The sequence below is a fragment of the Pteropus medius genome, unplaced genomic scaffold, assembly GCF_902729225.1.
Source record: "Pteropus medius unplaced genomic scaffold, Ma_sr-lr_union100, whole genome shotgun sequence".
Classification (NCBI taxonomy): domain Eukaryota; kingdom Metazoa; phylum Chordata; class Mammalia; order Chiroptera; family Pteropodidae; genus Pteropus; species Pteropus medius.
In genome coordinates, this window is record NW_024352149.1 from 1,763,576 (window position 1) to 1,782,573 (window position 18,998).

Here is an 18,998-nt window from a genome sequence, read left to right on the forward strand (position 1 = left end):
TTCCTCCTCAGCTTTGGCATACCACTATTTAATATCAACCCAGATCCTGGGCACAAGTGGATTTGCCACCCCACCCTTGGTGCAGACAGGATGTATCTAGCCTCAGTGAAAGCCTGGAAGAGTATATCCCCAAAACTGCCAGTCTTTGCATGGATGCAAGTGTTTGGCCAGACTTTCGGCCCATTCCCCAACTATAACAGCTTTTGTGTCCCATGACAGGAGTTCTGGGACGCTGGTAGATTTTGCACCTCTCCCAGTGGGTAGCTGATCATCACCTGCATGCCTGTAACACAGAGGGGCTCTCTGCCCTGTTCCCAATCTTCCCCATGAGTATCTACTGGAGGCCTGTGGTAAAGAGTGGCAAGTAGATACAGATCTTCTATATGCCTGGGGTTCCTGGGGATTAGAAAAGATCATGCTAGCCATTAAAGATTAACAAAAATTTCAGTTGTTTTCTTCATATCTGCTTTCATGGCTGCTAACCCTCCCTCTTTGAGCCCTGCCAAAGACAAAACAACGATGTGTCCCTTCTCTTCTTGGAATTTAGAACACCTGACTGCCTTTAGATCTAAGGTCTCTGATGGGATGAAAAAAAGCAATGCTATTAATAGGTTATCCATCATTTTTCTCATGGTTAAAGTGGGAGCAATATTTTCTTGGGGATTTCTGCACCCCAAGTGAAGTCACAGTTCTAGAGTCTAACGTTATTTAAAACAAGTTATTGATCCTATAGGACATTACAGTTTAACTAAATGCTTTCTCATTATTTTAAAACTTCTCTTTTCTTCCAACAAAAGCAAGCCTCATATTCAGTTTGTGAGTCTATTTTCACACTCAGATGACCCAAAGGTACCATAGGTATATTCCATTCAAACATACATGATGTCCCAGACGGAACGTGGGCTCAGTAGGCACCGTCCAATATGCCAACTGATTCTTCAGAACAGGCCAATTCCCTCTTTCAGAATTAAAGCCTAGAAGACAGACTGTTTCTCTAAGTTTATCACAGCTATCACTGAATTTCAAATATTTATTCTTAATTTTAATAGCAAAATAAAACTGTTCAAGTACATGAATCTAAGAAAAGGGGATACGTATTATAAATGACTATGTAGAATTTTTAGCAAACAAATAAAGACATATACGCCCAAAACATGTATCTTTAAAGGTAATTTTTATTGGAAGACTATTCTTATTACAACAGTGGAGCTACATACATGACCGAGATAGTAATAAACCTTTCTTCCTGGAAATGCACATTTCTAAGAAAACAAGACTTATCACTTGGTAGTTACATTTTTGTTTTGTTTCTCATTTGATTGTTTGGGATTTGAGACTAAATATAGGCCTACGCACTAGCTAAACTCGTCTGCCAAAATGACTTTCAACTATTTTGAAGCCCCACCTCAAACACCATATGCCATTATGGATACTCAGAACCTTTGCTGGAAGCTATGAAAGCAACTCAAATTAACTTTCAGCACTATTCCAAGTAAGGAAGGGATCATTTGATTAAATGTCTGGTTCCCATATTATTCTCTACCTTGTCTAAAAGGAAGAAAGCCTTGGTTTTAAGAACTTACCATAAACTAAGGTATGGATTTAGCAAAGACATCAATATGGCAAAAACTCCTGCGAAGTTGAACCAAGGAGAGCCAATATGTAACACGGTAGCAATTGTACATAGTTAATGATGCTAATCACTTCGTCAGTGGATGCTCAAGATTAACAGGACCTTTTGTCACCAAATTGCTATGATTTAATTTATATATGACTTTCTAGTCTCCTCTCACGGGTTACTATTTGCAAGTAATGTATATTGGAAGAATGAAGGAATTCTCCTTGCTTTAAATCAAATATAAAATATGGATTCAATCTACGGTAACACCTTTAAAATTTATACTAATTAGTATGCTGTTAGTTAAAAATAAATAAATATCTCTAGGATGTACCCACTCCCAACCTCACATCTGTTTTTCACCAACTGAAAGACAACTGCCAAATCCCATACAGCGATGTTTTTAGACAGTATTGTGCAGTGACAAGGACCATGGCCTCTGGGGTCAGCACTCCTGACTTCAAATGAGATTTGCTAATTGTATGACTCTGGACGACAAGTTACTTAAGCTCTTCAAGCCTCGTTTTCCTCATCTATTAAACAGGGATGGCAAAAATAACATGTCCTTCAGAGGGCTGTCATGAGGACTGAATGAAATAATGTGGTAAAGCACTCTTAACAAAAAATAAACTGTATCACTATTATTATTCTGCATATTTCAAAGCTGTTTCCTTATATCTGAATAGGCCACCAACAGCAGGAAGCTCATCATAACTTGTGCAAGTCTAACTAAAAAAGTAAATCTAGGAGAGAATGTAAAATAATATTTTAGTTTCCAATACTCTGCGGGGAAGGCGAGGGAGGTGCTTCAAGGAAAAACTCCCCTCCGGCTGTGAACAAGAACTCCAAACAGATCTATAAGGAGTTCGTATATGCTTAAATTAAGAATAAGCCTAACTATAATAATATTGAATGTCAACTCTAATTGAAGAAAATTAAAAAAAGAGAAAAAGTCTAATTTTCACAATTAATAAAATCAAAGCACAATGAAAGGCTTTCAGAATACAGGTTGCGTTCACTGATCTAGAAGCCACTGCCTTTGCAATTTGCCTGCTGTCCAAAGAACAGCATTACTCTCCCTTTTCCCCATGCATCGCTTTTAATATAATTTAGCATGTGGATCCCAAAACAGCAATGTAGGGGTGATAAAAAAAAAATACATCACACTTCTTGTCAGGGAGCAAGACTAATATGGCTCAGCAATTCAAGTATGTCACAGTGTTTTAATAAATGATCATGAGAAGATCAGAAGATTCAATCCACCACCATTTTCAAGGTAAGTATATGAATATAAGGGATCGTATTAAGAGAGAAATACACTGGCCCAAACTGCTGTGCCAAGAAGTGGCAGTAAAAACTCTGATTTAAAATGACACAGCAATAAAACTCGAAGTTAATGTCACCAACCGAACTCCAACCCTCTACCACCTCTCCATAATGAAGTAGATCTCAAAAGAGTAATTACTTTGCATACCCTCTGGCTCAACCCTAATCTGTAATGGATGTAATATGCATATCCTGAAGTTCTTTCCCATTGTACAAGCCCAAGCAAGCCATAGAGAGGGTGGGTTTGTCTGATCCCATGTAGCAATTAATCCCATCCTTTCCTTAGATGCCTTATAAACGACAGTGACTAGAACATGGACCTTGAATGCAATTAACAATTTAACAAATTATCATCTTTTTCTTTCATGTTTATGTGGAGTTACTTTTCAACTTAACTGAATCGTACAGGAAGCAAATCCCAAGAATTGCTCATGTTTTTTTTTTTTAATGTAAAATACTTTCTCTTCATAAAGATTAATTATAGCTTTATTACTTCCTGGCCATGAAAATATCGCTGCTACTTTAATGCAGTACAACTTTTGTCAATCAAGAGTTTCCCTGAGGAACGCTTCATAATCCAGCAGTGTTGCATTCTTGTTGATACATGGTTACTTTAAAGTGGCTATATCTTTATTGCATGATTGATGGCTAGCGTGAGGAGCTTTGGGTGCTTCCATTTCTGCAAGCAGCTGAATTCAGCACCTGATATGGGTATTTTCTCCAGACACACAGCATGCCTGCACCCCATCTTTAACCCTTGCTTTGATGACCTTATAAAAAAAAAAATTCTATTTGACCTGTCATCAAATGTTTAAGTGTAAACCAAGGATTATATTTCGATAGAGTTTTTCAGTTTTATCTTTGTTACACATTGGGCTGTTTAACTATGCAAAGCCAAACAAATGAAAATGAATGCCACTTCAATTGCTTTTACAAGGGTTTTCAATTTAACACGGCATCTGGCAAGCAGCTCCCATCTATATTTTCCACTAAAAGGCCTGAGATGAGGAGGGGGCAGGAAGGGAGCAGACTAGTTGATAAGGGAATGGAGTAGGGGTTTGGGTAGGGGACAGTGAGTGGAAGAATGGGAGGATGCTGTGAAAAAGAGTAAAATCAACAGGGATTCACATTAAGCCCTCCCCCGCTTCAGAGTCTCTGCCATCTGGTTAAAACCCAAAGTATCTGCACAAACCAGAACACCAAACTGCTACTGCGCACAACTATGTGCCTCTTGCATTTTGAGCAACAAGGATGCAGTGCTAGCTCCCACATCTTACTGCTCTCACTGCCTCTTGTGCTTGTCTAGATGAAGACTGCAACTTCTAAAAAGCTACTAGCAGGAAGTCGACTGTAAGAATATCATGATAATAATTGCTGAAGAGGCTACCAAACTGAAGGTAAATGTCAGCCATTATTCATGAAAAAAATGATATGTAATGTGAAAGAATGTCATGGTTATCTGGGAGTAAGATTATAAAATTCCTCTTCTCACTTAAAAAGACACCATTTCATTATTTACTTTACCTCAGCTATGCAAGAATGGTTTAATATTAGGAAATCTCTTCATGTAGCACGTAACAGCATAAGGCCCAGTAAGAAAAACACTCTCAATTATTTTTAAGTTGCTATAAAGATATTTAGTAGCATCAAATATCTATTACCAATAAAAATACCTACAAAATTATGAAAACAAAGATGCTTTTTTTAACATCATTAATAATATCTGAAGCTGACAGCCAATAACAGAATAATAACAAACTATTTAATTTTCATTAAAATTTGGAATAAGACAAGAACACGTAATTATTATTATTATTTAACACTGCTACGTAAATCCTAGCCAATAGAATAAGACCAAAACACAGAAATAAAAACTATAATTCTTATAAAGTAGATGATAAAATTATGTTGTGTGTATAATTATGTATGTCATTAGAGCTTTACCTTCTATCATGTGCCAAAATAAATTTCACATGGGTTAGAGAGTTGAATGTAGAAATGGAACAAAACAATTAATGGGAAATACAGGTAGGTATATATTAACTGATTTTTGGACTACAGAAAGAATTTATAAGGATAAAAGTAATAAAAATAGAGATTGACTACACTGATCTACTTTAAAAAAAGGAAAACCTAAAATGCAAATGACAAATTAAGCAAAATATTTTCAATGATTATACCAGGCAAAAAAGAAAAAATTATATGTTGCTGTTTATTAAAATTTATAAGAGCTTTTTGAAATTATCAAAAGAACACTCAGCCTCAACACAATGGCAAGGATGTGAACTAACAGTTTAAGACAAGATCTTCATATTGTGAAAAACTTCACAATCATAAAGTTAAGATTAAATAACTTGTCCAAGTAAATGGTTAAAAGTATTTCAAACTCAATTCTATCTGAGACTGCACCCTCTATATTCCTTCAGTTTGGAGGAAATAACTACAATTATTGATAAGGTGAAATATGTAAGAGTTTTTAAATTTAAGACATCCAAAAAAATCCTATAAAATTGTAAGGTAAATCATATTCGGGAAAAAAATCTGTGCAACTTCTACAGAATAATACTATTTTCCTTAACATATGAAGAGCTCTTGCTAGGCAACTGGGAGAAGTCTGAGACCACTAGAAAAACATAGGCAGCACTATGAACAGGCAATACATAATTATAAATATAAAAAGCCACAAATATGAAATTATGGAAACCGGTAATCTAAGAAAATTAATTCGAAGAATGAATTTCTCAAACATGATATTTCTCAAACATGATATTTTTAAATAACAAAAACATGAGTAAGGTTTCAACCCTATAAGTAAATGATTAAATTAATTATGGTACTGAAGTGAGAATATGTTTTAGTATTAATATCAGTTTTTAAATGATATCTGCTGACATAGGAATAGCTTTCCTTTATCCACAGTATAATACTAGATTTGTGCATATGTACGAGACAGATATTCTTACACATAAATGTTTTTAAAGAAATATAGTATAGTGTTAGAAACTGTAATATAGCAACTTTCCATTATCTGTCCTCTGATAAAACTGTATTCTACATTAATTCAGAGAACTCCTAGTTACACAGTTGATACCAACCATGGTTACAACAGTCCTTTTCCAGAATAAGTTTCTAAAAGTTGTCATGTCTCTCCCATGGTACATGCCTAAGTTAAACAACAGATTGACAAGAAACAATAATAGCACCATGATTTGACAAAACAAAGAAACTAAACTTGACTTACATCAGTTCGATTATTCTTATGTAACCACTTAGAGTTTTGATTTGTGTTGAAAATTCAAAACAGTGAAGCAGAACGAAATGAAAGGTGTGATACTTTAGTTTGACTAAATGAAAAGTTTATTTCATAGATGAAATATTTTTACTAAATTTAAATAAATTTAAAATTAAAATGTATTCTTTAATTGTTAATTGCTTTGAAACTCAAAAGAATCAAGAAAATGATTAGTGTGTATTATTCCATGACTATTATTTAAAATGACTTCGTCAAATAAAGGTGGAATATTAAAAAAAGTTATACTCTGGGTGTCAAATATCGTAGATATACCTCCACTCTTATTATAAAGTTATGGTATTTTCTAGGAAAACATCTTAAATTTTGGAAAATCTGTTCATTACTATTTGATAAAGAATACATACCAATTATTTTCCTTATCTTTCTGATATGTTCCAAATGGAGTAGGTCTTATTTTGTTTATATTTATGACTTTGTGGAAACATAACAGTGAGGTTTCTGGAGCTCATTAGACCATTTATTTCAATTAGGAGCAGTTAGAGTTGGCTACCTCCAATGATTCATCTTTTACTAGAGCATAATATATGAGTACATTTACTTTCCTAAAAGCTCATCCACTCTATTGCTTAGATATCCACATAACGAAGTAGTGTCTAACTTCCTGGATTTTGATGGCAACGGGTGCCTAGAGGATTTTCAGGATTGTTCTACCCTAGCTGCTCCACCTGCCATTCTTAAGTCTCCTTGGGAGTCTCCCAGAGAATTATGTTGCTATCGTCTTTCAGTTGGTTGAAATATTTTGTGTTCTTCAAGATATCATAATGTTTGTTACAAACATTAATAGTAGTTCTCCTTTAAATCCTCTGGGCACCCCACTGTCATCAAAATCCATGAAGTTGGACACTACTTCGCAATGTGGATAATAAAACTCGATCTTACAGAAGATTCTGTCAACGAACATTCTTTAGGAGGACGTCTCTCTTGTGGGCGCAATTGATGCAAGAACTGCTCATGTGTTCATCTGCCTGAAAAACTTTTTTTTGTAATATATTCTTGCTCCTGAAGTTTTTCCCTTACATCGCTTTAGGTATTTCCAGGCACACTGAATCCACCAACTGGAAGCTTTTTCTCTACTTCTCCCAACACGCTCCTCACCATGTTCCTTAACATTCAAAGAAAAAATCTTAAAGTCAATTAAGAGTCCAGTAATAAAATCTCTTTAAACTATTAGATGTCACTTAGACTCTGCGCAAGATAGGTTGTATGCATAACGCCTTTGGGCACAATCCACAGTTATTTGCCTTTCATCATTTTTATATTGACTGAAAACAAGGATTCCCTTCCTATTCCTTCCAGGCCTCCCCAAGTCTGAATCAGTGGTTGATCCAAAGTAGCGTTTTTTTCATAAAACTTAGAAAATAACTGATAAAGACCTTTCAACTTCAGTGCTAGTAGTAGTAATAATAAGCCTCGGCTATAGCCAAGGACTCAATGCTGTTTCTAGCTCCACCTAGGCCATGACCTCGAGAAGCTATGACGACCATGGTTCCTGGTGCACTTTGCGTCACCACGAGCAATATTGTTCCTAACACCTTAGGATACTCCTTATTTATTTCAAAGACCAGCCATGGTCAAGCCCATGTCACCTGACTCACCTACTTCAAGAAAACTCATTTGAGAACCTATTTCTGGTAAACCAGAATCCAAGCACTTGCGTAATCCGAACAAAATGCACTTTTATTGAAACTCCTTTCTTCTCTCTTTCTTATAATCTTCCTTTTCTTCTCTTTTATGGCCTAGTGTGGACAACCACCTAAGAGCGGAGAACACTCAGACATGCCTTCTGAACAGTGCTGCCCTTGCCTTCAGCATCTTTTCTTCCCTCGAGAGTGAAGAAGGCATGATGACTACGACTATGACTTCCTTAAAGCCTGAGATGGAAGTACGGGGAAGAGGACAAGCAAATGAAAAGCCAGAAAATCACCATGGGACTCCCCAAATTCGGATTAACCCATCAAGTGCTGCAGCTTACTTATATCTGGGCGCAATTTACCTAACTCTTCTCTTTGATAGCCAAAAGCACCTTTACACTAACCAGATGAAGAGTCCACAACTAGTGCCTTGCTCTTCGCAAATACACGGGGGAATTGTTTTGTGTGTTTTGAAAAGACTTGTTGAGGAATTTCCATATTTACAACACGGATACATACCAAGAGCATACTTTTAAGGGTGCAACAGTAGGAAAAGGATTACAAATATCAAAAAATCTAAAACGGGTTTACAAATCATACCAGGAAAAAATAAACCCATTTTGTTGTTAGATTCTGTTTTCTACTTCACATTTTATTGAATGCCATTACTCTGAATTGTCTGTTTTGATTCCAAATAACCCCGAGTAAGATCCCCCTTGGTGGAATGAAGCCATGCCCCTGTTAAGGATGCTCTAAGAGTGTTCTGCAGGTGCTGAAGTTTCAGAAATGTCTGAGTAATGGCGACCCTGTCACCTACACAGTGACTGTTTTGAAGATTACAACCTAAGTTTGAATATCTAAATTCCAAAATGTTTATATTTTTCAAAATCATTTTCACTATTGTATCCTCAGGCACATAGAAATAACTGGACAACATTCATAGTAAAAAAGTCTACCAACGACTAGTTACAAAACACCCCTAAATCAAGAATGAGACGTGGGACAATGGGTTCTTCTGTAACAGAGGACACGTGACCACTCACATAGAGGCTAAAGCATCCAAGCAAGCTTAGGTGTCGGGTAACAGGAGCCAACATACGGGAGGACTCACCAGGAGCCAGGCTAGTTACCTGGCAATGGTTTCATCTCAATGCCTTGTTCATCTCAAGCATCAGAAGCAATTTCAGCGGGCGAAGCCAGCAATGCACCTTCACTGTCCTGCTTCAAAACTGTATCAACTCTCCAGCCTAAAGTCATAATTTAGTTCCCAGAGATCTTGATCACCTTTCCCTCCCACAAGCTATCACGCTGCTCCATTACACTGATGACATTATGCAGCTTGGACCTAATGAGCAAAAAGGAGCAAATACTCTAAACTCATTGGTAAGACATTTGCATGTAGGAAGGTGGGAAATCCGACAAAACTTTAGGGGCCTTCCACCTCAATGAAATTTTCAGGGGTCCTGTGATGCCAGGCATACTGAGGTACCCTTTCTAGAGTGAGGATAAGTTATTGCCTCTGGCTCCTCCTACAAAACACAGACTCAAGCCTCACAGGCTTCTTTGGATTTTGGAGTCAACACATTCCTCATTCGGATGTGCTCCTCCAGCCCATTTACCAAGGGACTCAAAAAGCTGCTAGTTTTGAGCTGGGCCTAGAACAAGCAAAGGCTCTGAAACAGGTCCAGGCTGCCATGGAAGCTGCTCTGCCACTTGGGCCACATAATCCAGTAGATCCAAATGGTGCTTGAAGCATCAGCGGCAGATAGAGAGATGCTGTTTGGAGCCTTTGGTGGCCCCTATAGATAAATCACAGTACAGACCCTTAGGATTTGGGAGCAAGACCCCACCAACACCTCCATTTTGGACTTCCAGCCTCCAGAACTCTGAGAGAATAAATTTCTATTGCTTAGATACCCAGTTTGAGATACTTCGTTATGGCGGCTCTAGGAAACTGATACAAATTGTGTCCTAATAAGTTCGTAAGAACTAGCTCATCTAATGTCGTCTACCTTTTACAGAGGAGCCAAAGGTGACCTAGCATGGACAAGAGCTGGGACATGAACTCTGCAGTGGCTGCTGAGTCTGTGCTCTTAACCACGACAGCACAGCGTCGTAGAGAGAAATCGTATGATGCACAGTTCTCTCCTACCTGGACAAACACCATGGCCACCATAACTCAGAGCAGCCACGTTGTCTCCGTTCAAGAGCTCAGCACCATCTCGGGTCTCAGCACACCGAGGGCAGGTACAAATGAGAGGAGGAGAGATGACTGCTTAGTGTTTGATCTGACGGCTGCCTACTATCCCCGCTAACACCTAATGTTACATGAAAAGTGATTTATTTTGTTAATGGCAGCCAGGCTCCTAGCGGGGGCCTACGCTTGCACAACCCTGAGATGAGCACCTCCTTGAATTTTGCACCCTGGTGCCTCACTTGCGTCACCCTCATCCAGGTCCTGCTGCAGAGATCTTTTTAAATGACCTGCAGGAGCAGCATTTTAATTCCCAGTTCTCCTTTGACAGTACTGAGTGAACAAAGAAATTTTGATTTTAAATTTCATCGCTGATAATCTTTACTCAAGTTTTCCCCAGCGTGGGTCTTTCATTAACATTTGAAGTAAATCCATGTGCAAAATTCGCCAACTCTTGGCATTTGTGGAAATAATATTAAATTGTATATGATACCACTACTACAAGTCAGGCACTGGGTTAGGTAGGCCCTCCACATACACATCCATTAAATTGTATGCAGGGACCATGTCTGCCTGGTTCACTGCTGTAATCCTAGTGCCTGGCCATTGGAGGAAGTCATCAAGAGGATGTGATTGCCAGTTGACCCGAGAGATGGACTCAGGGAAAGGGTCCTGTTCCCTGTCTCCTGCTCTTGGAACATACGTCCCACTCACTGTTCCCACACTGGGAGCTACTTCAAGGATGCAGCCGTGAGAAAGTGATGGATGCAGCCGTGAGAAAGTGATGTGTCATTGAGATCATCTGAACTGTTTATGTGACTAAACCCTGGTAAGGTCTCCACATAAGATTCTGGCAAGATCTACTTACTTGTCTTGTGGCCACCAAAGACAAGCCTCGTATACAAGTTCCCTGCTTATTAAAACTGCCACCTACCAACCTGGTGTGGTCTGTCTTTTTCTTCCATCTCTCCTTGCCTTACGTGTACAGGGGCCAGTTCTGAATTTCATTCACCAGGGAACTCCCAAGAGTGTGAACCAACACTGGCACATGGCACATTCTCAATATCTATTGAACAGACAGATGGGAAGACGGTTGGATGGGTGAGTGGCTAGCTGGCTAAGGGTCCATACATAAGGAAACTCCGCAGCAAGCAGACTACCAAGAGCACGAGGAGGGGGCTGGCCCTGCCACCACCCATGCTCTTAGCTCCCTTCTCCCTCGCCCTTCTTTCCAGTGTTCCAACCAGGGATGGAAAACAGAAAAGCCTGGAAGGACCTTTACTTGCCCAGGCTGAGGATACTTGAGGATATGGATTTGAGTTGGAGAAGCTAAACTTTGCCAGCTTCTAGTGTATCTTCATGAAAGCAGAGGAATTCTTGGGAGAGAGGAATATTCATTGTCATTTCAGCTTCTGCCAGGGCTCAAGGCAAAACTCCAAGGAACAGAGCATTGGAGGAAGTCATCAAAAGGATGTGATTGCCAATCTCTTTCCTTTCTAAATACTTCTTCTATATCTTCCACCCTGGCCCCAGGCGCAGAAGCCCTCTGCCTCTCTGAATTCCTTCATCCTAGGCCATCTCTCTCAAACATCCATTAACAGCCCTGTTGCCATGAGAATCTTGTTACTTAATTAAATTCACACTGAGGTGTGAATGAAGCTTAACACTCCCAAAGCATTATTAAATAAGATTATACTAACTCAAACATTTTGAATTGGTAATGTGTGGTAAGGACATAGTTTTCAGGGGAATAAGTTGAGAAGCCTACCCCCACCGTCACCCACTCTCCACCCTAGGGCTTGCATTCTAATTTTCCAAGTCTAATAGAAGACAGAAGGCCTTTACAGCCTTCATACCACTCTTGCATACCTGACCCCATTCACAAGCATTGCCAGACTTCAAGGGACTTAAGAAAACATCATGCAGAGTTTGTACCCTGTGCGTGGTGAAGGTACCTTTATATATGTGTAGTCATGAATAGTCTATAAACGTTACGGTGTCACAATTATATTTAGGCATAGCTATAAACACAAGATCATAATACCTAATATCGGTACATTAACACAACCTTCTCGCTCAACCTCTAATCCCTCCATTCCCCCCTCCCCATCAACAGGTATCAGATGATCAGACAGAGAAATGAAGGCACTTCAGTGTCACCCCCACCAAGTTCCCAGTCTCCTCACCCACCCTTCCTCTCCGCCTCCAGGGAGAAGGTACTCCCCTCCTGATGGAAGCAAACCCACCTTTCCTTTCCAGTGCTCCCGGCACAACTCCCTCCCACCTCCTCCAGGACCTTGACCTGGGTCATCTCTTTTTGACTGTATCTTCACTGTCTCCCTTTCTCTGGCCCCCTAACCACCAGCACTTACTCATGCTCCAGTTTCTCTCATCCTTAAAAAAATTGCAAATCATAAAACTGTTCCCTTGACCCAAACTCTCCCTTCTTCCTCTAGCTATAGCCTAGTTCTATCTTCTCAGTCCAACTTCATTAAAAAGTTGTCTGGTTCATTGAGGAAATAAATATTATTCGGTGCTAGAAAGAAATGAGCGATCGAGCCATAAAAATACACAAAGGAAACTTACATACATATTACTAAGTAAAAGAAGCCCATCTGAAAAGGCGATATACTGTATGATTCCAACTATACCACATTCTGTAAAACTATGGAGACAGTAAAAATGTCATTAGCTGCCAGGGCTGGGGGTGAGGTAGAGGGAGGTACAAATGAGCAGAGCAGAGATGATTTTCAGGGCAGTGCAAATGCTCTGTATGATACTATAATGGTGATACATGTCATAATACATTTTTACAAATCCATAGACAACACCAAGAGTGACCCCTAAAGTAAACTATGGACTTTAAGTGATTATAATGCACCAATATAGGTTGATCAATTATAGCAAAGGTACCACTCTGGTGGGGAATGTTGATAATGGGGGTGACTATGCATGTATGGGGGCAGAGGTATATAGGAAATCCCTGTACCTTCCTCTCAATTTGCCGTGAACCCAAAAATAAATAAATAAATAAATAAATAAATAAAGTCTTACCAGATCAAAGAAGTTGGCTGTGTTCCCTGTTTACACTTCCTGTCATCGGTCCCACCATCTAAATCTGATATTTCAGAGGTCCCCAATGGCTTGATTGCTACTTCCCACGGATATAGGTTAGTTCTTGTCCTACCTGACCGCTCTCTGACTTCCCGACCATCCCTCCTCCTTGCGGCCTCACTGCTTCCACTGGCTTCCAGAACACTCCTCCCTGCTCTTCTCCTCCTTAATGCTCTGCTCAACCTTTTCAGCCTTCCTTGGAAGTTCTTCTTCCTCTGCTTATCCTGGAGTTCCTAAATCCTGGAATTCCCCAGGGTCTTGTCCTGGTCCCTTCCTCTTCTCCTTCGACAGCTCGTTCCTATTCATGACTTCAATGTGCTGACGACTTCCAAATCTAGATTTCTGCCCCAGAATCTCTCCTCTGCTCCACTGCCAAATTTCCAACTGCCAACTAAACAACTATGTTCATATATTCCACAGGCAATCTGACTCTCAGTATGTTTAAACATAAAGACAACATCTTTCTCCCCAAATGTGCTCCTCTTCTGGGTCCCCTACCGCAGGGAATGACATCACAATCCTAAACCAGGAATCTAAATGTCTCCCACTGTCACTACACGGTCCAGGCCACCAGTAAAACTCTTCTGACACTGCAAAAACCTCCTGATCGTTTACCCCGCCTCTGGTCAGGATCCATCAATAGCTTCCCTCTTGAGATACACTCCAAACTCCTAAATATGACTTTGAGGCCATCCAGGACTAGCCACTATCTGTCTGTTTCTCCAACTCTTGCCACTTCCTCCCAGCATTCTGTGCTCCAGCCACATTGAATTTCTTTAAATCCCTGTTGCCCCGCTGCATGCGAAACTTCTTCCCTTTCTGGCCTTTTTTGCACACACCGTTCTCCCTACCTACAACACCTTCCTAGGACCCTCCTCTTCTGCAGGCTAAACCATCCTAACCATCAGTTCTCAGATGGAACGCCAGTTCTGGAAAGCCTGCCTTGACCCCACCTCCTTGCAAACTAGGTTTGATGCACTTGTCCTTGGCATCAGTTACTCTCCATCAAATGAACTGTCACACATCATTATTATTGTTCACTTCATGCTATGTCTTTCCTGCTAGACCCCAAGTTCCTTGAGGGCATGGCTTCTGCATCCTGCCAACCACAGTAACCTACGGCCTAGAAGAAGCCTTTGGCGGAGAGAGGCTTGGTAAAGTAATGCAATAATGTATGCAAAGCTTTATCTAATCCCTACCCTGTGAAAACACTATCCCCACTCCACAAGGGTAAAAATCACAGCCGTCGGAGAAGCTAAACACAAGTCAGAAAAGGGGCGTGAGTCCAGGTGCTCTTTGCGAGCTCCTGGTTTTCCAAAGCTACAAACCTATGTTGGAAAACAAAGAGGAACTTACTTTTAACTTATATTTTAACTCACCCAAGAGGGGAAAGTAGCAATTGTTGATAAGACTTAGAGAATACAGCAATGCAGCACAGCACCTACAACATTAAATGTTACTATAGCAAATCCTACATCCCACAGTCCTCTCTCAGGTGATTTGTGGGAAAATTCCTCTACTTACTGTCCTCAGCAAAAGATTCACTATTCCTGCCTTGATCGCCCTCCGTATAATCCAATGTAAAGCCACCTAATATTCTCACAACGTACCAAAAAAAAAAAAAAAAATGCAGGAATCAACAATGCAAATGACTATGAAGGAAAGGTGAGGCCAGCTCTAACAAGCAAAATCCTAAATTCACATAATGAACACTACACATTTTGATTCTGACAGAGCCAAGGAATCTGGAGAAATGATAACATGATCACATTTTAAAGAAAAAGTCCCAACACTCTGCGAAGAAATAAGCTGCATCAGAAAACAAATTCTTAAATAATTTAACATCCAAAACTTAGGAGGCAACGCACACATAAGCATCAAATTTAGAATGACCAGCATGATCTTGCCCTACACACTTGTAATGCTCTGCTTGAAGTACATTTATTATATTTGTTTCTAATTCAGTGTGTTTTCCTTGGAAAAAAAATATATAAACACAGAGTAACAATTTTTTTTTTTTACAATTAAATCTGTCAGCTCCATTTTTTTGGCACATCGATGAAGGAGGTACTAAACCACTTCTGCCCCATTTTATTCTTTCGTGAGTTCTAGAATAATTAAGTATGTATAGAATGTGATTGGGGGTATATCTTTCTTAATAAACATTAGCATTATGGGATTCATATAGAAGTCGACTAAACTAATTATTTACATGGGAAGTAAATAGTATCACAACACAAGGTGAAATTTTCTTCTCTAAATTGCACTCAACTGAAATGCACTCACTCAAAAGCAGGAGTCCACAGTCCAAAGCCAACACCCACACATTTCATGTGCTTAGAATCAATCTTCTTCCACTGAGGAATCCTTTTCAGCTTTTAAGTTTGATACCTAGGCTTGTCTTTTTAAGCATCAGAACCAAAATGTGCTACTCCCCGCACACCACTCTCCCCTCCAGCCCCACCTCTGCCCTCTCAGCCCCTTTACACAGCTCTTCCTGGTGACACACCTTGTTCTCTACCCGCCTTTCTGGACAGCCCTTGACCTTAACCATGTGCCCGAGTACTCATTTTCTCAAGTAAGCCCACCCCACTTCCTGGGATGTAAAATCACAAAAGTCCCTTGAACTCATCTGGCCTACTGACTCCAGAAAGGAACTGTACACCCATGGCCAAGTCCCTCTATCCACACTTGGATGGATATACCTCTGACTCTACCTGCATGCGAAAACTGTGCTCTCCCTTCCATCCCCCTGCGTTAGGCGCATATCGGTAATACAGTCAGATTGGGTAACTGGAACACCTGCTTAATTTAAGAAAAACCGTCCTCCGGACCTGCCCTCTTTATATAGTTTTTATAAAACAAATATTTATGCTCAAATAGGTTATCTGAATTGTCTGTCTTGCAAAATAATATACGGATAGTGTTAAACCCTTTATTTCCATCCACCCTAGATACTCTTACATACTTTATACAGTTTTCACTGAACCTCCTTAAATCCAGACATTACAACCCTTACTGAAGGACATAAAGCAAGGCGAGTAGCCCAGACGAGAGGGCACGTTTGCATTATCAGCATTTCCCTCGGAGGGTGCTGTGTTTATGATCCCCCTCCAGCTGCTGCATCTTCGCCATCATTTTCCCCTGGGCTTCTTCGGCTTGACTTTCCTTTTTCTGAGAAACTCCAGGCAGGCTGCAGGATCACCTGTGCTGTCCCCTCCCTTTCAAGTCAGGACCCTCTACCTAGACAGCTGCATAAACCTAAACTAGCCAGACTCAGCTGGAGACAGAACTCTTGTGTGAAATACGACTTTCTGTTACTTAATTATTCAATGCCCAAGTTCTTATTTCAGCTTTCCTCACGGAGGAGCAGCTGCCATAACTTTGGGCCCCTTTCCGAGGCTCCCTGACCAGGGAATGCTTCACTGGCTACTGAAAACCTCACTTCCTTGTGCTATGTCCTCCTCTTGCAAATGAAAAGCCACTGTCTTTCCAGCAGTCACAGTTGCACCTACTTCATCTCTTCAGGATTAATACTAAACCAAATTGGTGACTCAGCACAGACCTCAGCAGCACACCCGGCAGTAGCCTCATTATGGCCAGATTCTTCCGCGCCTATTACCTCCCTATACTTAAGCTGAAGGAACTTATTCCAAGTTGACTAAAACGTGTTTTGTTAACTTCTCATGTCACTGGTTCACGTTTGAAAATGTGCACCAGTGCTGGCATTTGACTTTATGGAACTGAGTACAATAAGGCATGATTTCCTACTTTTTTTTAAAAAAGTGCCAATTTGTCTTGGGAGTTTCTCAAAAAGGTAAGGAAAAGGAGAAAAGGAAAGGTCGGAAATAATGCAGATATTAACCATTCTTTTGGTCATCTCCAGACACAAACACTCCACAGAGGGTATCAAGAACTGCCCTTTGCTTCTAGAGAAGCACAATGAATCCAGTTCCTGACAGGTGAGCACCAGAGACCACGCAGAGACTGGGTCCTAGTTTAGAATTCACATCTGGAGCCGTGATCTTGTCTTACCAACCGCTGGCGACATCGGGAAGAAAGGAATAAGGAGCGAATAGAGAAAGAACATAGAAGAGAATCCCAAATATCCAAAGCATCTTTGCCTTCCCGTCGCCACCTGGAATGGGCTGCAGAGCCTGAGCTGAAGCAGCTGGGCTGCGACCCCTCCCGCCGCGTTCCCGCGCCACCCGGGCGGCGCCTGCTTACCTTGCGGGAGTACGGGGGCTTGCTCAGGTGGATGCCGTCGCGGACGAGCTTATCCCTGATCATGATCTTCAGCTTTAGCTTGGGGTAGCTCACCAGCTCCCTGCTGCGGGGGGCGGTTGTCTGGCTGCGGGGGTCCCCGCGGGTGCCCTTGGTCGGGCCGCCGCACGGCTCCCCCCGGCGGCCGGTGGAGAGGGCGACCGCGGGCGGCCCCGGTGGCGCTGGCAGCGGCTGCGGCTCCAGGGTGAAGTAGAGGCCGGCGGCGGCAGCGTCCTGCTCCCGAAGCCGGCACACAGCCTCCAGGATGCGGCGGCGGTGCGCGGGCGCCAGCACCCCGATGGCGTCTAGGTCCGGGTCCCCGATCTGCTTGCACACCTCCAGGTCATCGTAGCCGTTATCCACGAAGGACTCCGCGTACTGCGGGAGCTGCAGCGCCTTCAGCCACTCGTAAACTATGTTGGTGCACATGGTGGGACTGGAACCCCTTGGGCAGACACCGTCCCAGCGCCCGAGCGGCACGGGCGGCACCAGTTCTTGGAACTTTTAATCCTCTCCTCCAAGGGGAAAGAGAAATGGCAGTAAAGTTTTCCTTTTAAAAGAAAGGATACGGCCGGAGACAGAAAGCCATCAGAAGCCAGAGGAGGGAGAGGCGTAAAAGCGGCAAAGTGAATTCCCCAAGCAGCCTGGAGCTCGCAGGCACTGGCGGCAGGGAGAGTCGCTCGGTTCCGCGCCGCCCCTGGATGCGCCGCCGCCGCCGCGGGGAGGGGCGCGCGGCGGACGCGGGAGGGGGCGGAGGCGGGCGGGGCCCGGGCACACCCCTCAGGCCCGCGCGGTCAGCGGCGCGCGGGGCCGCCCCAGAGTTTCCCGAGCCGGGACGGTCCCGGGGCTGCGCGCTGCATCTCGGTTTCTGGCGGCCGCCGCCGGCGTCTGAACCCACGCCCCACGCTGGGGAGGCGGCTCCTGCGCGCAGAGCCGCGGCTGCCCGGGAGCGCCTCGTCTTCCCGAGTGCGTGTCACTGTCGTCTTCCTAGTGCAGAGGGGGTGTCTTCTAAACTGCAAGTCTCCAGTGGCTGCTTGGATTGCTTTCCATATTTCTTTTTAACACGATTGCTCTGGCCCGTGGAAATCTCTGCGCTCACTTCTTCCCGAGCCTCCCTGACTCCAACCTGCGCGCGCGCGGGCTGACCAAGGGCACGTCCCGCCCGCCCGCCCGCCCGCCCTGGACAGGCGAGGCTGTGAGGTCACGTTTCCCTTTTCCTTCCCCAGTCCGGGTTGGACACCCCTTCCTCCGAGCCCGCGCGCAGGCCGAAGCCCCCGCGGTCTTGCTGCTTGCGTAGACAGCCGCTCAGTAGCCTGAGCGGCGGCGCTTTGGCCCCGCGGGTGGGCATCACGCGGGGACCGCCCGCGTCCAGCCGGCGCTGCGTGCGGCCCCTCCTCACTGCAGCTGGGCACGCTGGGCGGCGGGAGTGGCTGGTGCTTCTGCCTGCCTCTCCCTTCCTAGGCTTCCGGTCTGCGAAAGTTTGGGATGGGTTGGACTCTCACCTCGGTTGGCATTCCATATGGTCCCCCATCCTACTTT

General features: G+C 42.6%; 1 protein-coding gene across 2 annotated transcripts in view; it reads right to left on the reverse strand.

Annotated features, from left to right (window-relative positions):
* SAMD5 (sterile alpha motif domain containing 5) overlaps positions 1-18,540 on the reverse strand; it is a 357,304-nt gene extending 338,764 nt beyond the window's left edge. For both annotated transcript variants that reach the window (XM_039846950.1, XM_039846951.1), the window contains exon 1: positions 17,424-18,540. In XM_039846950.1, the coding sequence (XP_039702884.1) occupies positions 17,424-17,888 (465 nt within the window). In that variant the 5' untranslated portion in view covers positions 17,889-18,540. The remainder of the gene's footprint in view (positions 1-17,423) is intronic.
* Between the last annotated feature and the right edge of the window lie 458 nt (positions 18,541-18,998).